Source organism: Acinonyx jubatus, chromosome D4 (genome assembly GCF_027475565.1).
Source record: "Acinonyx jubatus isolate Ajub_Pintada_27869175 chromosome D4, VMU_Ajub_asm_v1.0, whole genome shotgun sequence".
NCBI lineage: Eukaryota > Metazoa > Chordata > Mammalia > Carnivora > Felidae > Acinonyx > Acinonyx jubatus.
This window is the reverse complement of record NC_069391.1, coordinates 4,365,783-4,390,857: the sequence shown is the minus strand read 5'-3', so window position 1 is coordinate 4,390,857 and position 25,075 is coordinate 4,365,783. Positions and strand designations below refer to the sequence as shown.

At 57.8% G+C, this 25,075-nt stretch overlaps 1 protein-coding gene across 15 annotated transcripts in view; it reads left to right on the top strand.

Annotated features, from left to right (window-relative positions):
- The window catches only part of NTNG2 (netrin G2), a 66,953-nt gene that overhangs the window by 33,474 nt on the left and 8,404 nt on the right, over nucleotides 1–25,075 (top strand). For 8 of the 15 annotated variants that reach the window (XM_053204460.1, XM_053204466.1, XM_053204455.1 and 5 more), the window contains 3 exons: nucleotides 19,306–19,478; nucleotides 22,450–22,476; nucleotides 23,326–23,463. In XM_053204460.1, the coding sequence (XP_053060435.1) occupies nucleotides 19,306–19,478; nucleotides 22,450–22,476; nucleotides 23,326–23,463 (338 nt within the window). The remainder of the gene's footprint in view (nucleotides 1–19,305; nucleotides 19,479–22,449; nucleotides 22,477–23,325; nucleotides 23,464–25,075) is intronic. The other 7 variants (XM_027035456.2, XM_027035453.2, XM_027035458.2 and 4 more) reach the window with 1 other exon arrangement.

Genomic DNA, 25,075 nt, shown 5'->3' with positions numbered 1-25,075 from the left:
CAGATATCTGCGTAAAAATTCGTGATTTTTAAAACGTGGGCACCTACGTCGACATTTTTTTAACCCCCCTGTCCAGGTAAAACAAAACACACTTGTGGCCCAGGGCGGCTCATGAGCGGATGGCGGGCCCCTCACGCTGTGAGATTTTCGTGTCTTGTCTCAGGTGTGATAGCGTAGCTGCTACACTAAGAGAATTCAGCAGGCCCCTGGCCAGGGTGGGCATCCAGGGGCTGGGGCACGGGAAACATTGCCAGGCCTGAGCACTCTGGGTCTAGGACAGAGAGTGGGCGGGGGTCATCCTCTTCTCACCCCCAAGCCCTGACCAGGGGCAAGTTTGTCTGCTCCGAAAATTCTTAGAGGCTCCAGGGACCCGGTCCAGTTGGGCCTTTGGCAGCTGGGGACGGGAAAGGAGGAGTGAGTTCCCAGTTCCTGGAGGCATTCAAGCCAAGCAGGGTGGTGTTTGTGGGAGATGAAGGAGGCAGGTCCTGTGTGTCAGATTAAGGTCCCGTGCACCTGTTCCGTACAATAATAACTGTTGATTAAGCCAACTGGAGCTTGTAGAAACCGCTCAAAGATTTGGTGGGTGTCAGGTTGTAGGCATTTCATCCTACCCAGAGGAGGTTGGAGAGGGAGAGACAGAGCCGAGCCCAGATGGGCATGTCCGACCCCCAAGCGGCCAGTCGCCCCGCCCCCCGCCCCGGGTGTTCTTCCCTCCCCCCCTTCCCCGCTTCTTGCCTTCTTGTCCTTCTTCCACAAACGCCTTGTCCCTATTGATCACCCGGTAACTGGAGACGGACGGAACTTAGGACGAGAATAGAAACCTCGGAGGGAAGATTTCTGCTCTGGGTGTGAGCGTGGAGGGCAGTGGGCAGGGGCGCGTGCATCAGGGGGAGAGGCGCCTTCTCCCTTCTGACCCTCCTTCTAGTCTCTTCCCGGGCCTTTCTGCAGGGAACCAGGGTGAGAAGGAGTGTGTGAATTGTTCTTCCTGGGCTGATTCCTTCTCATGCTGGGACCCCACTCGGGGCAGAGGGGGCGGGCCCCCCGCCCCTTCAGTGATGTTAACTGAGCCCTTCTCCCGGGTCCCGAGCACCCTTCTAAGTCACTTCTGTGCTTCCTCTTTGAGTTCTGCCCCACGAGGGCCGTCGTCCTGGGATAGATGGACGTGCCCCGCAGAAAAAAAGAGATGAAGAAACGTCAGAGAGCACATAGAGGAACGGAACACGCGTTGTGGTGGGACGTAAAACGTGCAGCCGCTGTCAGAAACATTTTGGGGGGGGTCCTCAGAACCCTAAATAGAAGCCACGTGGTCCCGCCATTCCACTCCTTGGTATCCACGTACAAGCCCTGAAGGCGGGGGCCTGCAGAGATGCGTGTGCGCCCGTGTTCACGGCAGCTGAGGGCGGACACAACGCGAGTGTCCATTGACCGATGATGGGTTAACAAAATGCGGTCCGTGCACGTACCGTGGACTGTTCATTACTCAGCCTCCAAGCGGGGGGACATCCTCACACCTGCTGCAACAAGGGTGAGCCCTGGGGACACTGTGCAAAGCAAGATAAGCCAGACACAGGGGGACGAGTGTTCTGGGACTCCACTTACGTGGGGTACCTGGAGAAGTCAAGATCGTAGCAACAGAAAACAAGATAAAGGCTTAGGGAAGGGGGGGGCGGTGTGCAGAGTTCTCGTTTAGTGGGGAGACACTTTCTGTTGGGGATGACGTAAACCTTCTAGAGGCGGACGGTGGTGACGTCCAAATGCTACTGAGCTATGTGCCTAAACACGGTACAATAGTAAATTTTAGGCATATGTTACCTCGGTTTAAAAAAAACATAAGACTCTTGATCCGAGGGTCATGAGTTCGAGCCCTACATTGGGTGTAGAGCCCAGTTTTAAAAACCGGGCCGCCCGGCTGGCTCAGTCGGAAGAGCATGTGACTCTTTTCTGTTTGTTTGTTTGTTTTTGAGAGAGAGAGACAGAGCGTGAGCAGGGGAGGGGCAGAGAGAGAGGGAGACGCAGAATCGGAAGCAGGCTTCAGGCTCCGAGCCGTCAGCACAGAGCCCCAACGCGGGGCTCAAACTCACGAGCTGTGAGATCATGACCTCACAGCGGCCGAAGTGAGACGCTCAACCGACCGAGCCACCCAGGCTCCCCCGAGCGTGTGACTCTTGATCTCGGGGTCGTGAGTTCGAGCCCCACGTTGGGTGTAGAGATTACTAAAAACTTAAAAAAAAAAAAAAAAAAAAAAGGGAAGAAGAAACAGATGGGTGGATGGCTTCCATATCGGACCGTCTGGATGCAAATCCTGCCTCGGGTGTCACCCTGGGCAGGATACTTAAGTGACTGTGCCCCTCCTTTCCCACCTCCATGAAATGGGGACGGTCACCCTGGGGTCTGGGTGAGATGAGCCACGATGGCCGTGTACAGCCGTGGCTGGGCCCTGGTGAGCCCGTGTAAGTACCAGCACCACCGTTATGCCAATAAAATACCAGATCACAGGCTACGTGCGTCCCGAAGGTCCTTCTACCCGGGCTGGGGACTTGGAGGAGGGCCACGGCGGGCTTTAAGGAGCCAGGACTCCCTGAGCCACGTGCTGAGTGTCGTGTGTGCTGTGCGTGGTCAGCCTGGAAGAGGGGCCCCGGGTTTTATGCCATTTTTAAAGGGGGTCAGGGATCCCCAGTGTTCATCAAGTAGGTTTTGTGGGGGGTTTTAACTAACTCACATGAACTCCGCTCCCCGGGGATGGAGATTTCATTAGGTGTAGTTCACACCCCTTTAGCCGAATCTGCCAAGCTTCCTGAACCGTTGCCTCCCACCCGAGAGTGGATGTGCGCGATTAACGCAATATCGCCCGTCCGTGGAGACCCGGAGGGAGCAGAGCTGTGCTGAGGGGTGCGTGGGGATCCCCCACCCGGTGTGGCTCCTCTGGCTGCCTCTGCTCTGCTCACCTGACCGGTGTGGCCCCATCTCAGTGCCAGGCGGCAGGAGGGGCCCCTGGCTTGGCCGGGTCACAGGAGATGTGGGGAGCCCCGCAGGTGGGTTGGGGATGGGACCGCGGACATCGATGTCTTCCCAGGGGCGCGGGGAGAACAGTGGCCCCTTTCCCTTGCCGACGGAGAAGGATTTCCTGAGAGTTTTCTCACCATCATGTTAATTCATTCAACACATATTTTTTTTTAGTGTTTATTTTTGACGGAGAGAGAGTGAGATGGAGCACGAGAAGGGGAGGGCCAGAACGAGGGAGACTCAGAATCCGAAGCAGGGTCCAGGCTCCGAGCTGTCGGCACGGAGCCCGATGCAGGGCTCGAACCCACAAACCGTGAAATCGTGACCTGAGCCGAAGTTGGACGCCCAGCCGACTGAGCCCCGCAGGCGCCCCTCAACAAATATTTTTAATGGGCACTTTTATTCGTGTCCCAGGGCCACCATAACCAAGTGCCACAAACGAGGTGGGCTTAAAAAAACCCGAAATGTGGGGCGCCTGGGTGGCTCAGTTGGTTGAGCGTCCGCCTTCGAATCAGGGCATGATCTCGGGGTTTGTGGGTTCAAGCCCCGCATCGGGCTCTGTGCTGACAGCTCGGAGCCTGGAGCCTGCTTCGGATTCTGTGTCTCCCTCTGTCTCTGCCCCTCCTCTGCTTGTGCTCTCTCTCTCTCTCTCTCTCAAAAATAAACATTAAAAAAATTAATTAATTTAAAAAAAAAAAAACCCGTAACGTATCGTCTTAACAGCTCTGGAGGCTTGAAGCCTGAGATCCGGGGGAGGGCAGGGCCAGGCTCTCCGAAATGTGTAGAGAATCCATGCTGCCTCCCTCCTGCACCCCCGCCCCCCAGAAGTCTCCGGCACCATGGGCTGTAGACACGTCGCCCGGCCCTGGCCTCCGTCTCCTCCCCACTGTCTGTGTCGATCTGGTGTGCTCAGTGTCGCTCTTGGGAGGACGGCAGTCACGTTGGATTAGGGCCGCCCTACTCCGCATCACCTCCTCTTGTGTCCGAATCGCATCTGCAGAGACCCTACTTCCGTATAATTTCACATTCACACGCACCAGGAGTTAGAACCTCGGTATCTCTTTTTGGAGAACACAGTTCAACGCGTGTGCCCGGCTCAGCCAGCTGCTACACACCCAGGAGCCTCCTGGGCTTCCGGTCCAAAAGGGAGATGGGAGTGAACGAAACAAACCACCCCAGAGGACTAGAGTCCTAGCACGGAGGGGAGTATGACGGTGGGCGGCGGGCAAGACCGGCCTGTCACCAGGACCCAGGTGGTCGGGGAAGGCCTTCCCAGGAGGCAGCTTTGAAGGCGAAGCCTCAAGGGCGAGTGGGGCATTTCCAGCAGGAGGACAGCAGGTGCAAAGGGCCTGCAGTCAAAACACGGTGTAAGAATTTCACGTGACGTGGCTACAGTGTGCGTGTGCCATAAGGCAAGAGCAGAGGGGACCTGGCCGGGTCTTGCCATCCCTACAGCTCTGGGAGGGAGTCGGTTTTATTCTAAGTCCGGTGAAAGCTGCTGCCGGATGTTAGGGAAGGGACGTGATCCGACTTCTGGTGCTGAGACATTTGAGTTGGGAGGGGACCTGAGAGAGGCAGGGAAACCAGGCAGGTTCTCCCAAGACTGACGGTGGCCCGGGCTGGTTCTGATGGTGGAGGTGGGAGCCGCAGGCCATCTGGGGATGGGGGGGCCCTTGGCAGGGGTTCACCGGGTGGCTGGTGGGGGCAGGGAGCAGGAGGCACCCAGGGGACTTCCCGGGTTCTGTCTCAAGACACTGGGTGGATGGAGATTTTACCCGGTCACGTGTGGACGGCTGCGAGGGAAGAAGGAAGGGGAAGGAGGAAGTCGTTTTCACATTTTTCTATTTTATTTTTTATTGTATCGTACAGTGAAAATCATACCTTCTGGGGCACCGTTCTGTGAATTTCAACGTACGTATAGATTCACGTGGCCGCCACAACAGCCAAGACCCAGAACACGACCATCTTCCCATAAATCTCCCTCCGGCCGCCCCATTGTGGCCCCCCGCCCCCCCCCCTCAGCTTCCACTGATCTGCTTACCGTCACCACAGTTGTCTTTCTGAAAATGTCCCCTACGTGCCGGCATGTGGCACGTGGGTGCCTTTGAGGAACATCACGTCATGGCCCGCCGAGCGTGGCCTTTTTTGTGGCCGGGTGGTGTGGCACCGTGGGATGGGTGTCTGTGCTTCCTGTAGCCATTCGGTCACCGTTGAGATATTTCAGCTGCTTTCGGTTTGGGGCAATTACGAGCTAAGCTGCCGTGATCGTGCTGGTAAAGGCTTTCGGGCGAACGTAGTTTTCATTTCTCTTGAGTGAACGCCCGGGCGTGGGATCACAGTGCCCTATGACAGGGGTATGTTTAACTTAAAAGAAACCGCCAAGAGGGAGTGGGGGGATGCGGAGAGCATCAGGCCTGGGACGGGCGCCTGAGAGCTTGGATAGGGAAGGCCGGGCACGGAGAACGAGCAGCCGGAGGGGAGAAAACCCGGAAGGACGGGGCCCGGAGCCAAGCGGAAGGAGTGTGTCCAGGTAGAGCGGTCACTGTGTCTGACGCCATGGCGGGGAGAGGGGTCCAGACGGAGGAGGTCAAAGGTGACCTCCTGGAGAGCAGGCGTGCTAAAGAAGGGGCACGCAGTCTGTCTGGGGGAGGGTTCCAGGGTGGAGGCAAAAAGAAATGAAACAGAATGAGTGAGGGGCGGGGCGCCTGGGTGGCCCAGCTAGCTTGAGCACCTGACTCTTGATTTCTGGCTCGGGTCATGAGCCCGGGGGTTGTGAGATCAAGCCCTGTGTTGGGCTCCACCCTTAGTGTGGAATCTGCTTGGGATTCTCTGGCTCTGGCTCTGTCTCTCTCTCAACGACACAAAACAAACCAAAATGAGTGAGGGGTAAAAATGGGGTGTTGTTAAGGCATTTCAGAACCGTGACCCTGAAAGGGAGCAGGGACGGGGGCATGAGCAGGTGGGGAGAAGCGGGAAGGAGAGAGCTCCTCCTGGAAATGGAGAGGGGACAGAGGGTGACCTTGCACCCCCCGTGAGGGCAGAGAGCACGAACACACTGAGGGATGGAATATTTGGCTCAGGACCCCGGCGTCCGGCACTTCTGACCAGTCCCCATCAGTTCTGCCAACCACGGATGGCCATCGCCGAGGCCCCAAGAGGTCTCGGTGGTGACTCAGCCCTCTTGGTGTCCAAGGGAAGCCCTGCCTTTGCATCTGACTCCTTCTTTGCTAGTCTGTGGCCCAAGGCAAGTGTCTTCAGTTTCCCCAGGCCTCAGTTTCCCTGTCTGGAAAATGGGATCCCACTGTTGGAAGGGTTGTCTGAGAACTTGCAGGTTAGCTCGAGGCCCCACCCGCAGCAGGTGAGCAAGAAACGGGGGCCCTTGTTACTTGGAAGGATCCGGCTTGAATTCACCTGGGCACAAACCTCATTCACAGGGGCGTCCCTCACGAGGACGACCCTCTTCAGCCAGGGGGAGCCTCTGGGTCTCCTCTCCCCGTCTGGCGGGCAGGAAAGGACGCTCCACGTGGCCCAAGGGACTTGGGAGGACAGTGTTACCACCGGCCGCGGAGCAGAGAGCACAGCCCCCACAGCCTGGTGGTGCCACGGGGACGAACCCCAGCCCCCAGCAGGCTCTGAGCCCCCGGCCCCCAGCTTTGTGACCTGCAGGCTCGGGCAGGACAGACAGGGCTGCGGAGGGGCAGTGACAGTGGGGGGAGGGCCAGGAGGCAAATGGATTCGAGACTATTCTCAGCAGAGGGAGCCGGGGCAGGAGGCGGGGGGTGGGGATCATTCTGAAGGTTCTCTGGCATGTCGTCCCAGATCAAGCGTGGTTAGATTCACAGCTGCTCCCTTACACGCACCCTCCCCACGCACACTCGCGTGTACCTGCCCCACCCACCCACGGGCAGAAACCCGCTTCCACAAGCACCTGTCACGCAGCACATCACTCGTTGAAACCTTGAGTGCACCTGTTCCCAGAGGCTGGCCATGCGGTGAGCTGAGGCCTCAGCAGGAGCCCAGGGGCCACGAGGACCCTTCGCTCGGCTGTCCGGGACTTGGGGGGTCTCGGGACCTCTCCCCCGATCAGAGTTGCCCTTTCTGAGCTTGGGATACTGGAGGCCCCCTTGCAGTCTTCGGGGAAATGTTCCCTCCATAGATTCCTCCCACCCCTCCCACCCCATCGTCCTGAGCAGGGCCCTAACATGGACGCGTATCACCACCCCTGCCCCCCCCAGAGACAGCATGGCCAGCATCACTATGTCATCTGGGGACATGACTGGCCTCTCCCTTCGGTCTTGCCCCTTCCGTGCAGAGGCCTCGCAGATTAGGGGCCCGGATGGTGGGTTCCTCTGACTGGCTTCTGGGCTATTCCTTCTGCCCAAAACACAACCCGGCACCCCCCTTCCCTTCTCTGCTCCCCCCGCCTGCCGCCTTCCCGTCTGGCCAACTCCTCATCCCTCTGACTTGGCTCAGACAGCCCCCCTCTGGGGCTCCCGAAGGCTGGAAGCCTGGACAGCCCCCCCGCCGGGACCCCCCCACTCTGGTAGTCCCACGGCTTTGCCACAGCTACAGTGGCCACGAACGCACCCCCACTGGCCAGCACCCCACCCCCAGCCCCACCCCAGGTACTGAGCTGAGAGTCTGGGTCTGGCTTGTTCACTGGGTGAGGCTGGTCCCGGGAACCAAGTGGGTATGCCCCGTGTCGAATTCTTTCACTCGTTCATCTGTGAAGAAGCGAGCTGACCATCAGTAGCTCCTTCCAGAGCAGAAAGGGAGTAGCAGCTCAGAGCCAGCTTGCTAACACCTGTCACCAGGCCTGGCCCTCCCTCCAGCGTGCTGGGACCGCTCACGGGCAGGACACGATCTTTAGTCAACAGCCTGGCCAGGCTCCGGGGGCGGGGGTGGGGGGTGGGGAGCCTTTCCAGGCCGTCCCTGGTCACAGCCACTGTGCCACCCCAAGCCTCACACTGGGCCCGCCAGCTCCCCTCCACCAGCCTCCCCTGGTGGCTGGGAGGCTGCCTCTGGCTTTATAATGGGTAATAGGATTTATCAATAGTCTGGCGGAGGTAATGTACGTTAAAGCACTTAATATAAAAGGACTTCGCGCAGAAGCCCAAATTTGATTTGGCCAATGAACTCAATTGCCGGCCTGCCTGTGTTCCAGGAGGAGCGGCCACCAGCATTTATCCACATTATCCCCCCCAAGAAAGCCAGACCCCTCCCTGTGGCTCTGCCCTCAGCGTCCCACCTGCTAGGGTCTCCGGTCTGGTTCAAGGTCTCTGGCACCCAGGAGCCCTCTTCCCTCCCTCTAATACCCAGCCCTGCCCCCTTCCGCTAATTCACTAGAAAAGCCCGGCATTTTACTAGGTCCTCCTTGCCTCCTGTGTCCCTCTGGTCCCTTGTCACCTCTCCATCCAGCTGGATCTCTAAGCTTTTCTCCTGACCGTTGCTCGCTTCTTCAACGGCCGCCCTTTCCCTCCGCTGCTGTGCCCCAGCCAAGGACGCAACCTCTCCCTTCAGCCCCCAGAGAAGGTATAAGGCCCCCAGGCCATGGTGCAGAGAAAGAACACTTTAAAACCTGACCTTCGGCCAGCAAGCACCCTGAGATCCAGCCATTTCCATGGCCACCTGCTGGCTGGGAGGGGAAGTCCCCAGGGCCACCTCTCCCCCTCCCAGGGCCACATCCTTCCTCCTTGGAGGGCAGCCACCCCACCCAAGCCTGAGCCCCGCCCCCCCAGGAAGTGCCCTTGGGGATGTCTCCCCCCCCCCCCCCCCCCGCTCACAAAAGAACAGTTTTTACCCAAAGGTAGACGCTCTGTCTGGCAGGGAAATGGGCAGACACTGCTGCTTGAAACTAGTCGCTGGTTTGTAACAGCTCTGGCCTTCGGGGTGTCGGGCGTGTGCAAGTCTGCTCTCTGTTCGCCCTGCGTGTAATAACACACAGACAGGCGGCCAAGGTGGGGGTGAGGGGACACCAGGCAGAGGTGACCAGTTACCAAGACCGCCGGGGCCCTGGGCTCTCCCCTGAGCCCCACCTGTGTGCCCCACGTCCCAAGGGGGTCTCTGAGAATGTCCCGAAGTCCTGGCGCTTTTGACCTTGGAGGGGAGCCAGCCCTGGGGCCCCTCCTCCCTGCAGGGCTCCGGCACCCGCCTCTCTCGGTCCCCCCCCCACACACCCCCCTGCCCAGGAGCAGATGACATCACTCTTTTCCGGCTGCAAGGCGTTGACCTACATTCCTCCCGCCCTCCTGTCTGGGAGGCGCTCCAAACGCCCGCTCCTCTCGCCCCGAGGAGGGAAGGGCCCGCTCACGATTTTTGCGGGGCTCTGGTGCCAGGCCCGCGGCCAGATGGTGCTCCTGCCGGCAGCTCCCAGGTGCCACCCGCCCTCCCCGCGGGGCAGGGCACGCTCTGGCCTGGCCCCAGGCCGGTGGCCCTGCCCTCCTGACAACCGCTCCTTGTGGCTGCAGAGACCCCAGCAGAGCCCAAAGGTGGACAGGAAGGGGTGAAGTCAGCCTGCCAGCCTCCTCCTTTGTGGGAGCAGAGCACGGGCCCGGACAGCTGGGGTTGTCTGGAGTGGCCTTCCCCTAGAGGTGAGGCCTGGCCCCGCCTGCCAACACTTGTTGTCCCTTCTGGCTTGTTAGGGACTCATTGATTGGAGAAGGTGGCTGAGACCCTCTGTCTGGAGGGTGGGCAGCAAGAGGGGTCAGGGATTGGACTGGAGGGTCCTGACCCAGCCGTGTGCTTCAGCAGGGCCAGCAGGTGCGGCTGCCAGATAAGATGCCCGGTTACATTTGAATTTCAGATAAATGACAATTTTTTTAATATAAGTATATCCCAAATATGTCATGGGATATACTTATACTAAAAAAAACAAACCAACCCACACTATTCATTGTTCACCTGAAATTCAAATTTAACCAAGCACCCTGTATTTTTATTTGCCAGTTCTGGCTCTTCAGGGAAGTGGCTCCGAGATGATCGTGTGTATGTCCCCTGGTGGGGACCCCCAGGCCTGGACGACAGGCAGGCTGATTTGGGAGTTGCTGGCCGCGGACAGGTTCTGGGGGAGGATGTCGACAGCACAGATGAGGGGGCTGTCTCACGCTGGGCACTGGGGGCTGCCAGGTAAGGCCAGTCCGGCCCATCCTCAGTGGCCCACACTCCCACCTCTGTGACCTGCCGGCCGTCAGCAAAAGGCAGCAGTTGGCGTCTGCGCAGGGCTGGCTCTGTGCCCGACCCCGTGCTGGTGCTCACCATGTAACAGCAAACTGACGCCCGGAGGGGAGACTAACACCCCAAGGCCGGTCACCTGCCACCATTCGCTGCTCCAGCCGCGACGGCAGTTAACTGAGTAGCTGCTCCGTGCCGATGCCGCGCGGGGTCTCATTCATTCATTCAACGGATACCGAGAGGCCCCTGCGTGCCAGGCACTGTGTTAGGCACTTGCGAACAGCCAGAGAGCCAGATTGAAAATCTAAGATGTAACTCAACCCTTCCACTTTGCAGAGGAAAGGGCTGAGTCCCAGAGAAATGACTTGCTCAAGGTCACCCAGCAAATTAGGAGCAGAGCCTGGGCGCGAGTCTGGGCTGCTGACTCAGCACCTCTCCTTCTATTCCTCTCCCTCTGTCCCTCTCTCTCCCTCCCTGTCCTCCCTCTCTCTCTCTCTCTCTCCATCTCCCACTCTCTCTTGGAGCCACTCCTGTGCTAGAGAATTCAAGCCTGGGATTCTGAGATGGGGCTGGGGTGGGGAGGGGTAGCGGGTCCTGGGGGGCAGGGAGCATTGCTGGCCGGTGGCGGGCCCCGTGGGGCTGGCCGGCCTCACACTGTCCCTCTGTTCATTATTAAATAATGCTTCCTGATGGATGAGCTGGAAAGTGCTGTGTAGCGGGGTCAGGTGGCTCAGGTGATGGTTTTCTGGTAAGATTGATGGTTCTCAAAGGTCACATTCAGAAAGCAATTCCTTGGGAAAATTGATCCCGGGGATGCAGGGGAAACATTGGGGCTGGAGGTGCCGCCGGGCGTCTGGACCACCCACCCAGGTCTGGACACGGGCACACGCTGGGAGGGCAGGTGGGAAAGGGGCTGCTTTCTTCCGTGGCTGTTTCCTGGGCCAAGGCCAGGCCCCAGAATTGCCAAGGCTGTGGGGGGGAGGGGGGTGCAGGGAGGATCTGCCTCGCGCCCCCTCCCCCGGCCTTCACCATCCCTGTGCTATCAGCAGGAGGCAAGCTCCGAGAGCCTCGAGGTGGGAGAGAGGTCATGAGGTTCTACCTCGGGCACCTGACAGCCCTGAGTTCAAATCCCGCCTATCCCCCCAAGATGCCTGGGGTGCGTTACTGACGCCTGACCTACCAGAATCTTGCCTCCTTGCCTGGGGCATGGGGAGAGCGTGCCTTCTGGGTTTTCCCAAGGATTCGGTTAACAATGCACGTCGCCCAGCACCTGTCCACGTATGAGTGCTCAATAAATTATTGATATATGCTTGTTTTTGTTTTTTTTTTTATTTCATCTCCCAAGGGCTTTCTGAAATAGCGAAGAGAAATCCCAGAAGGACAGCAGCCTGAGGGAGGGCGGGAAGGGACATGCCTGTGTTTGGGGGACCGTGGGTGGGATGAACTTCTCTGGGCCCAGGTGTGTCTGACAGCCCGCACTGGGAGACCCTCCAGGCCACCGCCACCCGCCTGTCTGAGGCCCTTCCTAAAGTGGGGCTCGCCAGCTGTGTGGCCTTGGGCAACTTGCTTACCTTCTCTGTGCCTCATTTCCTTACCTGTAAAAAGGTGAGAGTAATATACCCTTCGTAACGCTCTTGTAAAGACGGCAATTCATTCATGGGAAGCTCTCAAGTTCCCATGCTTCAGCCACTTAGGCAACCCCTTCACTATTTTCCCATATCCCAACTATCATTCATTCATTCATTCATTGGTTCATTCATTCATTGGTTCATTCATTCATTCATTCAACAGCTTCCTGAGATATAATTTCCATACCACCCACAACACCCATTTAAAGGATGTAATCCAATGGCTTTAATCTACTCACAGATACATGCAACCATCCCCACGGTCAAGCTCCAAAACATTTGGGTCACCAGGGGCGCCTCGGTTAAGCGACCGACTCTTGATTTCCGCTCGGCTCATGATCTTATGGTTCATGAGTTCTAGCCCCACATCGAGCTCTATGCTGACAGCATGGAGTCTGCTTGGGATTCTCTCTCTGTCCCTCCCCCGCTCACACTCACACACACTCTCTCTCTCTCTCTCTCAAAATTAATAAAGTTGAAAAGTTAAAAAAAAATCTTTATCACCTTCAAAAGAATCCCTGCTCCCCTCCCCCCCAGCCACTGGCAACAATGAATCTCCTTTCTATCTCTACGGATTTGCCTAATGGGAACATCTCCGTATAAATGGAATCACACATTTGTCCTTTCGTGTCTGGCTTATTTTGCTCAGCATAATGTCTTCAAGGTCCATCCCTCTTGGGGCAGGTTGTCAGGATGCATTCCCTTTTATGGCCCAATGATACTCCATTGTCTGTGTTCTGTTTTCCTGTTGATCGGCACTCGGGTTGTTTCTACCTGCGGCTGCTGGGACTAAATGCAGCTATGACCGTTCCTGAGCGCATTTTTGTGTGGACATGTTCTCGTATACTTCGGGGTGGCATCGCTGGGTCACGGGGAGTTGCTGGAGGAGTCTGTGGTCTTGTGGAGACCTGCCAGACCGCTTCCCAAGGCACGCCTACCATTTGCCATGCCCACCAGCAGCGGGTGAGGCCACAGCCTTGCCCTGACTTGTTAGGTTCTGTGATTTTGGTGTTAGCCACCCTAAGATGCACAGAGAGGGGTAACTCACAGTAATCATTTTGATTTGTGTTCGCCTGCTGGTTAGTGCCGCCGAGCCTCTTGTCATGTGCTTGTTGGCCATTGGTGTATCTTTCCTGGGGACATGTTTACGCAGATCCTTTCCCCATTTGAAAAATTGGGCTATTTGTCTTTTATTACTGAGGTGGAGGGGTTCGTTATGTACCCTAGATAGAAGTCTCTTATAGGAGAAATAATAAAAATAATAAATGAAATAATCATTATTATATTAATATATTATTATATTGGTAGCAATTATGGTATACTAGTAATTAATATATATTATTTAATTATTATACCTAGGGATGCCTGGGTGGCTCAGTCGGTTAAGCGTCTGACTTTGGCTCAGGTCATGATCTCACGGTTCTTGGGTTCGAGCCCCATGTCGGACTCTGTGCTGACAGCTCGGAGCCTGGAGCCTGCTTCGGATTCTGTGTCTCCCTCTCTCTCTGCCCCTCCCCTGATCACGCTCTGTCTCTCTCTGTCTCTCAAAAATAAATAAATGTAAAAAAAATCTATAAAAAATTATACATAAAAGATATTAAATAATATATATTATTTAATTATATATTATTTGCTATATTAATAGTATATAATATATACTATAATTAATATAATCAATTTCAATTACTGATTAAGTTATTTACATTAAATGTTAAATGATTGATTTAATTAAATATTGCGCATGAGTATATTGATAATAATTATTATTATATTAATAATAATTTGCAACATTTTTCTCCCGTCCCATGAATTGTCTTTTCACTTTCTGGACGGTGGCCTCTGACACAAGTTTTTTAATTTTGATGAAATCTAATGTATCTATTTTTTTTTCTTCTGTTACCTGTGCTTTGGGCATCGTGGGTAAGAAACCACTGCTCTACCCGAAGTCAGGAAGATTTACCCGTTCGTTTCCGTCTTCCTGGTTTTAGCCCTTCCATGTGGCCCTTCGATCCGTGTTGAGTTAACCCCTGTGTATGGTCTGACTTTATGCTCGTGCACGTGGATAAATAATATCCCGTATTATTTATTTACTTGCTTGATGATTGCTTTAAGTGAATATGCTTTATCGCCTCACCTAGGCAGTAACATGCCTCAGATCCCCAGGTTTGACGAGTTGGCCACTTCAAAAAAAAAAAAAAAACCACCGTGTGTTCAAAGTAAACAGCAACCATGAACCTGTTTCCTCGCTGACCCGTGCAGCTCCCGCGGTCACGTGGTCGTGCGCGCCACCACGGGAGACGGTGCTGACGCTGACGCACACGGGGGCGAAGGGCCGTGCAACAGGGGCTGACGGAGCAGGGGTTGTGAACCCCCCCCCCACAGAAGTGACGCTTGGCCTTGAAACTGACCCTTCTGCCAGCCCTTGGCTTTAGGAGAAGGGGGCGGGGCCTGGCAGCGGGCTCCAGGTGGAGGGAACGGCCTGCGCCTAGGTCCAGAGGAAAGCAGGATCAGGACACCTGCTGGACAGAGACGGGGACGGGGGAGACACAGAGACATGGAGAGACATAGAGGGAGAGAACCCCACGCGCGCACGCACACGCACAGAGCCAGCGACACCCAGAGCTTCCCGCAAAATCAGGCAGACGAAGAAGCACCTCCACTGACTGGGCTCCGTTTCTGTGCCAGCCCTGGTGAGGCTTCCCCCCGCTCTGTGGGCTTCTCCTGACAGCCATGCCCAGCAGGGAACTACTCTCCTTGCCGGAGGAGGCACGAGCTCATTCCAGGGCTCAGCCAGGGAGGGTGGAGAAGCCAAGACAGCTGTGGGAGAGGAGGCGTGTGGGAGGGGCCAGCACGGGACTGGGGCGGAGCTGGGGTCAGGATGCGGTCCGGAGGAGCCTCCTCCGGCTACGTGGCCTTGGCTTCTCCCCAGCCTGGACCCCACAGGAATGTCCAGCCCTGACACCCCAGACCCCCTGCTACCCTCGTTACCATATGCTTCTCAGCTTCAGCTGGTCTTTATGCATTCTGAACAAGCCAAGGTCAGTGTTATCACCCAAAGTTGAGGTGGCCATCGTTTCTTTAGGTAGCTGATACCTAAAAATATCCCGTCCTCAGACCAGAGGCATGGAACACATTCCTGGTTCTACACAGCTGGGGTGTTCCTCTCCAGCTAGTACAGTGGGATGTTCAATAGGAATTCAGAAGGGGAAAAAAAAATCTTCTGAGGTCAAATACACTCTGCAAACAAACTTTTGCTAGACAAAGATAGGTTTTCTTTCCTGCAGAACTTGTCACAGCCTGTGATACGCTAATGCGCGCTGTGTGTGTGTGGGGGGGTGTTTGGGGAGAAGGGTGTTGGCATTAGGGAAGCATATGTGCTGACGGGTAAGCTTAAGCACAGGACCTCTCTTTGCCAGGGACTGTCTCTGGGGTCTAGTGTCCCCAGGAGGAAGAGTCACCAATGCCAACAGGTGCCTGCCCGTGTCCCTGTGCCTTTCTGGGAGCAGAGCCCATGGTGGGCCCACGGTGTGTACGCGGCTGTGGTTTGGAGCTCCGGAGAAAGAGCAAACAGGCTTCTTCAGGCTGCGTGTGTTCAGCTCTGAGCTGCAGTAGAATCTCGACAGGGTCAGGGCCCAGGCTGTGCGGGGGAGCAGGAGTTGAAAGAATATAAGCTTGGGGCACCCGGGTGGCTCAGCCAGTTGTGTCCAACTCTTGACTTCAGCTCAGGTCACGATCCCAGGGTCGCAAGCCCGAGCCCCGCGTCGGTCTCTGTGCTGACGGCTGAGAGCCTGGAGCCTGCTTCCGATTCTGCGTCTCCCTCTCTCTCTGCCCCTCCCCTGCTCACACTCTGTCTCTCTCAAGAATAAACATTAAAAATAAATAAATAAATAAAAGAAAAGAATACAGCCTTCAGACCTGCTAACACCAGGGACAGCACCTTTGTCTGCATCAGAATTCTTTTTTTTTTTTTAATGTTTATTTATTTTTGAGAAAGACAGCGCAAGGAGGGGAGAGGCAGAGAGGGAGGGAGACACAGAATCCGAAACAGGCTCCAGGCTCTGAGCTGTCAGCACAGAGCCCGACGCGGGGCTCGAACTCACGAACTGTGAGATCGTGAGCTGAGCCGACAGACCCACTCAGGCGCCCCTGTCCTTGGACCCGAGACTTGAGTCACAAACAACGGGAGGTAGGCGACTGGGAACAGGGTTTCCCAAACAGCCCCCCTGAGACCTGAAGGACCCACTTCTCCCCCAGAGGAAAGGCCTGTGTGAGCTCAGCAACCAGCCCCTCCCCACCCTGGCCTGACTGCCTGGTTTAAACTAACGTTTGTCATCTGCTTGTAGATGTAATACCTGCTCACAATAGTGTAGAAAACGTGCCAAGTGACAGAGAAGAAAATAGAAACCATTCATCATCCCATCCCCTCCCGACCTAGGACAACCACAGTGATGCCCAGGTGCCCTTTCTGTCGGTGGTTTGGGTGTGGATAGATGTACTTTGAGTGTAACCGGAGGCTGCGTGTGTCAGTCCTCCTGGGCCGCCGTAACCGAACCCCACAGACTGGCTGGGTTACACAACGGACACTCGCTTTCTGGACAGTTTTGGAGGCTCGAGGCCCATGATTAGGGCGCAGGCAGGGTTGATTTCTGGTGAGGCCCCACTTCCTGGCTCAGACGACCGACTGCTCAGGTGTCCTCACTCGGTGGGGAGAGAGATCTGGTGTCCTTCCTCCCTGGAGGCCCCCAGGGCCCCACCCTTATGACCTCATTTAACCTTAATTACTCCCTCAAGGCCCCGTGTCCACACATGGTCGCACGAATGGCTAGGCCTTCAACATGTGGGTTTAGGGGACACAGTCAGCTTATAACTCTTCCCACGTACAGCTCAGGAACCTGCTTGTTTCCGATCCACATCCTACCCCATATTCACCTGTGGGACTCTGGAGTTGAGTACCTCTGAGTTCCAGTCGCAGGCATATCTTTGGGCAACCTGTGACTCTGGGCGAGATACTTAACGTCTCTGGGCCTCCTTTTCCTGGTCCGTAAAATGAAGGTGACAGTGGGGCCAACTCCCGTGGTCATTAAAGCCTTGGATGAGATGCGGTCTGGCCCACGGTACGTGCTCTGTGAGCGTGGTCTTTTCGTTTGTATTAGGAACATTCCCCACGGTTTGAAATAGCCTTTAATGACACATGTAATATAACATTGTATTAATAGCATCTCCTCCTTGCCTCGCAAACTCTTGATCCGCTTTCAGGCCTCAGCTTAAAACCCTTCTTCCTGGAAGCCCATCCTCCTCCCCCAAGACGAAGTTAGGACCCCCTCCCGCCATGATACCCCCTCCTGGGTATGATGCTTGGGCCCCGATAACCATTGCCATTAATTAAAGATTTGCACAATTACCGTTATTAAATTCATCGACTTCGGGTTTTAGAGCAGTTTTAGGCTTACGGAAAATTGAGCCCGTGGTGGAGAGAGTTCCAAATACCCCCTGTCTCCCTGTACACAGCACCCCCCCCATACACCATGTGCAACCGCTTTTTTTTGTTACATGTGTTGCATTTGTTACAGCCGATGAGCAGTGGTGCCTTGTTATTATTATTAACCAGAGCCGCAGGTTTACATCAGGGCTCAGTCTCAGTGTCATTATCAGCACTGTGGGTTTGGACAAATGCCCAGTGTCCTGCATCCACCATAACAGTGCCACACAGAACGGCTTCACTGCCCTGAAATTCCCCCCTCCCCCATCACTGATGTGTCAATCATTGCCCTCCTAGACTCTATACTCCACCGGGGCAGGGACCCCACCTGCTTTGTTGACCATTCCGTTCTCTGTTCCCAGCCCAGAGCCTGGCACGTAACAGGGACCCTATATATACATATGTTATTTTGCACATTTTAATAAAAACAGGATTCTGCTACACGCAGCATTCTGCAATTTGCTTTTTACACGCATTGACAATACTCCTTGGAAATCTTCCCGTATCAGAATCTAGAGCACTCTTGCTTCCTTTGTGTCACGCAGGATTTGCAGCATGCATGCGAAACTAACACCGCCATATACCTGTCACCCAGCGTTGGCAGTTAGCAACTCGTGGCCTCTCTGGTTTCATCGGTGACTCCGGCCACGTGCCTCCTTTCCGTGCTATTCCGAAGCAAATCCCAGACACCAGATAATTTCATCTGTAAAGACTTCGGCTTGTGTCTCGAAAAGATAAGGACTTTAAAGAACTAGAACCCCAACGCCATGGCCGCGCCTAATCAACGTTAATTTCAGATCGTCAGATACAGTCTTCAAATTTCCAGCTGTCTCGTGAACAGACATAGTATTTGCTTGTTTGTGTTCAGAGGTTGTTTGAACCAAGATTCAGATGAGGTCCTCGCCCTGCCTTCGGTTGATGCCTTTGAGGCCTCTCTTGGTCTCTTGGTCTAGGTCCCCCCCCCCCCCATCAAGTTTTGCCCTCTTGTAGTTCATCCGGTAAAGAACCTGGCTCGTCACTTCCAGAGTCCCCTCTGTCCGGATTTGGCTGACTGCGTCCCGCTGGTGTTCCTTAGTGTGTTTCTCTGTCCTTGGTAGTTGCTGCAAATTCATAGCCGGCTTGATCAGTTGGCTTGATCAGATTCCAGCTCCGTTTGTTTGGCTGAGATCGCTTTCGGGGTCCCGTGTGCCCTTCCCTTGGGAAGCCTCGTCCCGCCGGCCGTCTCTTGTGAGGTTGCAGGCTGCGGACGCTCAGAGCTCGGAGCCCAGAGCCCAGAGCCGTGCATGGAGTGAGGGCTGCTCCACGGTGGCCTTCTAGTCCTGCTTTCTTCTCCCGTTGTTGGCTGGGATGCTTCTATAAAAAGAAACATCCCCTCATCCCACATTTGGTTACCCGGAGGTACAGTTTACACAGGACAGACAGGACATGCCTGACTCCCTCCCTTTATTTACCGGATTTCAGAATAATGAGTTGCCTATAAATATTTGAATGAACGAATGAATAATACATGTGTGGATGAACCGACCGGGGGTGGGGGAGCGGGGGTTCTCTCCATCTGCCCTCAAGGGCGTGGGCGTAGGCGGGGAGCAGGGGTGCAGCCCGAGCGGGGGGGGGGGGGGGGGGGGGAACCTGGCCTGCACGGGGAGGGCTGGTGAGTGGCTCTTGCCGCCCGCCAACCTGCCTCCGTCACGAGCAAAGATGATGAGGATACATTGTCTGGGTCAAGGTCGCCGCGTGAGCCTGCCCCGAGATGCAGGAAGGCCCTGCAAACACCATCAGCGAGGGGAGCGGACTGGGTGGGGGGGGGGCAGCTCTGTCCATCCCGGGAAGGGACTGAAAGGCTGTGCTCCCTGCCGAGCAGGGCGGTGGGCGGGGGGGGGGGGGGGGGGGGGGGGGGTGAGGGGGGGGTGATTTTGCGGTCCTGAAGGAGGGTGCTAGCCTCCTGGCCGCGCTCTCCTTTCCCCGGGGCCCTGCCCGCCTGCCCCCGACGTGCACTGACCTCTCTGGCCCTCCGTGTCCCCCCAGGTGCAAGTGCAACCTGCACGCCAGCCTGTGCTCCGTGCGCGAGGGCAGCCTGCAGTGTGAGTGTGAACACAACACCACGGGCCCCGACTGCGGCAAGTGCAAGAGGAACTTCCGCACGCGGTCCTGGCGCGCTGGCTCCTACCTGCCGCTGCCCCACGGCTCTCCCAACGCGTGTACGTAAGGACCGAGCGGCCACAGCGCCCCCCAGCGGTGCCCCCACCCGCCGCCGGCCGGCGAGGCTGTTCCCCTCCCGCCCTTCAACCTGGGGGGGGGGGGGGGCCGTGGGTCGCGCACGCACACGTGAGCACACGTGCGCACAGACACGCGTGCGGGCGTGTGCACGCACACGCGAGCGTGCCTGCACGTACACTCGCGCCCCCGCGTCTTCCGTGTTTGCCAGCGTCAGGCCTTGTAAGTAAGACCCGCCTGCCTCCTGCAGGAACCGAACCCCCCCCCCCCCCCCGCCGGCCAGAGGGAAACCCCAGCTGAGCGGCTCTGGGAGAAGGCACCACAGGGTGTCAGGAGGAGGGTGGTGGAGGCCCCTCCCTCCCTCCTGGCCGTGATTTTCAGCACCGCCCCTCATACCCGGCGTCCGTGGAGCATGTACAACCGGCCACACGGGCACCACACGCTGCGTGGTCACCACGACCCTCAGATTCGCTCCTGGAAGCGGGTCTCCTATTAGCCCATTCTCCAGGGCGGTCCCTTGAGGCCCTGGCCTGAGATCCCCGCAGCCTTCCCCGCCTTCGCTCTCTGCACAGTCCTCTCCTCCGGGCTCAGCCTCCCGGGCCGGGAACGTGTTCCTTGGGGCGTGCCCATCCGTGCCTACATCGTGAGCACCGGTCGGGGCACCCCACTCACCAGGGACCCCCAGCATAGTCCATGGCTGCTTCCATGACATGACGAATCCCAGGGAGCCCCCGAGCTGCGGTAGAGACGCTGCACCACGCACAAACGCACAGCTTCTCGCTCAGCTCTCACAGCTGCCCCGAGGGCGGGATTATTATTACCCCCGTTCTCTAGATGAGCAGACTTGAGGCCCAGCAGCCTTAGTCCAGCAGCAAGCTATGTGCCAGCCACTGGGCGTCCTGCCCCGGGGCCACCCGCCCACCTGCCCGCCCCGGCGCCCCCGCAGGAGCCCCTCCATTGGTGCCCTCCCTCCGCCAACGTGAAAGATTTATGTGACTTTAGGCTGATCAAAGCTGGAGGCCTCACAGCGAGGCCATGACAGGCATGTCGTGCCTGTGCTGGGCGACAGGCCTTTGAAGGTCTGACTTGCCAGGCACTCACAGCACTCTGGGCCTTCAAAGGCGCCCAGAGCTCTGGGCGCTGACAGCCACCCTGCCCGGCTCCCTCCCCACCAGGTGCCCGACCCATCTCTTTGTTGGAACCGGTTCTTGAGGCCTTTCTTTAGTGGCTGTCACCTCCCTCTCTGACTGGCAGTCTGCCTCCCTATATCTGTCCTGCTGGCCTCCCCATCCCTGCTCTCTGCCCCACCTCCTCTCCATCCTCCACCTGGAAGGATCTGCCGGAATCTCCTGACGAGGCACTGACAGTCTCACAGACCTGCAGGCCACCTGCTTTGTCCAGCCAGCAACGGGCACCCACGCGCGCGCACGCACACACACACACACACACACACACACACACACCAGGCTTTGCCTCTGGACCCTCTCCCCTCCATCCTGCAGGGGCAGGTGAAGCCCCTTGATTTTGGGGAGCTCCTGGAGCTGGTCCCCGCTTCCCCAGAGTCCCACCCCGCCCCCGGGGAAGGAGGGGTTTCTTCTGGAATACCCGGGAGCAGAGATGAGGCTGGAGATTCTAGTATCCTCAGCCTAACGCTGTCCCCGCCCCTGGGACCCCCACCTTCTCTAGGACAAAGAGAAGAAAACAGCCCCCAAGATACAGACAGAAACAAGTCACTCCCAGGCTAATTTTGCCCTCACCACCCCCCCCAACGTCTGCATCTCAGTAAATGGCACCAGCACCTAGGGAGCCAAGCTGAAAGTCTGGGGGGGGTCACCCCTGACTCTGGACCTTCCCCTCCACCACCACCAGCTCTGGCTCCCCATCTCCTCCCTTGCTGCTGCAATAGTGGCCCTCCCCTCAGGGCCCCTCCAGTCCCCTCCCCTCTGCAAGCAAAGGGCGCTCCTCACCAGGGTGCCCCCTCCCCTCATCACACCTCACCCCCAGGCCCTCAGAATAGAATCCTAGCCCAGCCCCCATGCTCCCCTACAAGGCCCTCTGAGATCAGGGGTCCCCTGATCTGTCCCTGGCTGTCCTGCAGGGCTCACTGAGGGTGGGGGGGGGGTCATACCCCATTCTCCACACCACAGCCTCCCCCCGGAGGGCCTCCCAGGGTTCCAAGGGGCATCCTTGCCCCTGTTCTTTCTTCCGGAACACCTGGTCAGGGGTGGGCGGGGGGGGGGGGGGGGAAAGCCTGACATCAGCTCCTTCCCTCCGGTGCTGATGATTCTTACCATGGTATCTCCAGACTCCCCGGTCAGACCATGGCCTACACCTCCATCACCCCCCCGGGACGCGGACACGCATGGACAGAAGGGCCTCTGCCACTCACAGCCCTGTGGCCTCGGACAGGCTGTTTCACCCGGAGCCCCGTTTCCTGATCCGTGGAATCAGGCCCATCCCAAAGCCCTGTGGGGTTGTGTGGGGACTAAAAGGCCCCCATGGGGGCTGTGCTGGGCACGTGCCTGGCACATAGCAAGCATTCAGCACATAGCAGCTGCTATGATTATTTTTCAATGAGTCATTCGGCCACGTCCACATGTCCCCAGACGGGAACCCACGCGGTGCTTTCTCCCTGGTGGCCTGTGCCTGGTGGCACCCCCGAAGAAAGGCCCCCACCTGCACGGCAGGACCTGAGAGTCCAAAATCAAAGAAGAGGGTGCGGGTGAAGCCCCCAGTGGAGTGTTTGACACTTACCAGCAGGCGCCCCGGGGTTAAGTCACGGCTCTGAGACTTCATTTCTGCATCTGCAAAATGGGCTAAGGCGGCCCCTTCCTCTCAGGGCTCAGGATGAAGTGGGATCTTCGCCTCCAGGTTTCCTTCCCCCAGCCCCGCCATCCCCTCCTGTGCAGGGAGGAGGTGGCCAGAGGCCCAGTGACCCTCCTTCTCTCCCCGCAGGTGCCGCCGCAGGCTCTGCTGTTGGCAGTAAGTACGCTCCGAGCCCGCTGCCCTGGGGAAGGCCCCTGGGGCCCGAGCCTCTTTGCGACTCCTGGCAAGAACGGGAGAGAAAAGAAGGGGCTTCCCTGGCCCGTGGCCGCCGGCCTCTCCCCACTTCTAACTGCCCCCCCGTTCACTTCTCACCTCCACCTGCTCTCTCCGGTCCCCTGTGCTGTGCCTGCAGCCAGTGCATCTCCCATTTCTTCCCTCGAGCTTCCTGGTTAGTGCTGCTTTGGAAAGGGTCCCCGCAGCCCCTGGGTGAACCACCCCGTCCCATGTCTCCCTCTCCTGCCGGGCAAGAGTCAGGGTGGTGGGGGGGGTCCCTTGTTCTTGGCCAGTGGCAGAAGTCCCCCGAGCCCCGTGAGGCTGGGACAGGTAAGCTGGGATCCAGCTCAGGCCCGAGGGGGGTGGGGGAAGGGAGAGGTGGGCGTGAGTGTCGTCCTCACGTCCATCATCAGGCCACCGGCTCTCAAGCCCTCACAGCACCAGGCACCAGCTACGCAGGGTCCTTCCAGGACCTCATTGAATCCTGGCACCCTCCCCCCAGGTGGGTAGCGCGTCTGCTTTTAGAGTTAGCAGGAGAGGACTGGCCGGTGTCGAGTCAGCCACTGGCACACCTCCCGTTTCAGACATGCTTGAGCGGGGCCACAGCCCACCCTGGGCCGTTCCCTGCCGCAGAGAAGGTACCAGAGGAAGCTGGATTCTGGAGGGGATGCTGGCCGGCTCAGTGAGGCCGGAAGTTGTTGCGTTGCCCCCATCCCCGCCAATCCCCCACGCCCGCCAACCCCCCATCCCCGCCAACCTCCACCCTCTCTTCCCCTTCTCATCTCTTGCCAGGCATCGGTAGGCCCCGGAAGGACCCCATCCCCAAAGCCCCTGTGGCCACCGTGGCCATGAGAGGGGCCCCCAGCACTCTTGCCCTCTCCACATCCGCTGCGCGGGGCCCCGGGGCCCCCAGCACCCCACAGCCCACAGGTGGGTGCCCAGCTACGGCCCAGCTGTCCCGGCCTTTCCCCCACCTCTGTGATGTGCACCTGCTATAGGGGCTTGGCTCTTAGACTAGAGAACACTAGACCCTAGAGCCATGAGAGTGTGGGGCTGAGGGGCCTCCAGGCCGTCCGGGCCCATCTGTTACTGGGCCCCAGCCAGAGGATCTGGGGCTCACTTTAGCCTGGACCCTTCTACCTCCTGCCCCCCAAAGCACAGCTCAGGAGGATCCCCGAGACCAGCATGGCCAAGAGAACGGGGTGACCGAGGAACCGGGGGAGGGGCCTAGTGACATCCAGGCCACACGAAGTGCGCCCAAAGCCTGTCTCCCAGGGGGGCTCCTGCCTCAGTGCTCTGCCCCAGGCGCCGCCACCCCACACCCTGTTGTGCCCCCGGCGCCTCGGCAGCCGACCCCTGGGAGTGCACAGCACAGACTGAGCCAAGAGGACGAGCTTCTCTGATCAGCGAGGCAGGAGGGCACCTCTGGGCCCGGGTTTTTAGAGTGGGGACTGCTGGGCTTTTCTGGGCGGCGTGGGGAGGGGCGAGGGGGGGGCAGGGCTAGGCCAGGGCGAGCATCCCACACCGCGTCAACCGGAGCAGCCACTCTTAGGGGTCCGCAGCGACGGACAGGCTCGGAGACACCCGCTCTCTGGTTTGAATTCCCCTCCGAAGTTGGGATTGGTGTGTATTTGAGGCTTGGGGTGCTGGAAATGCCCTGTCCCCGCCCACTGCAAACGCCAGGAGTCCGAAACGATCCATCCTTCCCAGAGGGTGCCAGAAGGACGTGGCCGAGGGAATTCTCCCTGGTCCCAGCTGGGAAGGGGAGCTCGGCAGTGAGCCGCAGCAGAGAGGAGACGGCAGGGGCGCCTCGCTCCTTGGACGGTGCCGTGACCCTTCCTTCCTCTGCGCACAGACCTGCGGAGGAAAAGTCCCCCTTGTTCTTGGGCCATCTGGCTTAGCTCCTCCGTGGGACCCAGAGGGTGACACCCCCCCACTCTTGATTTCTGCCCTTCTCCACAGGGAGGGCGGTATTTGCAGGAAGCAGGGGCTGGTCAGGAGATTCAGGAGTTACAGGGGAGCCTCCTGGCCCAGGGGTCCTCTTTGGGGTGAAGGCCGGGTCCATGCTGGGAATGCCAGGACATAAGCTGGCCGCCTGAGGCTTGTGCTTGATTTTGCAGCATCTGTGATGGGGACACGGGAGCAAAATTCGCTATAGCGGGTGCTGTGTCTGCCTGCAAACAGTGGTCTGTCTGGGTGGGGACCGGACACACACACACACACACACACACACACACACACACGGAGTAACCTTGAACCCATTTTCTGAGCTGCTTCGGATTTGGTGCACGCGGTTCAGGGCAAGCTGCACGGCTGGGAGGTAAAGAGAGGCTCAGATCAGGGCGGCGAGCCAGGTGAGGTGGGTGCGAATCACGAGGGTCCCCGGGACCCAGGTGGTGAGAAGGCGCACTCCTCATTCAGTGGGTCGTGGTCAGCTTGCGTGGTGACCCCAGTGAGGGCAGCAGGGCGCTTTGGGGCAGGAGGTGGCTCCAGCGTGACAGTGACCCCAGCAGCCCGTGTCTCGGAGGTCAGTGCTCCTCCT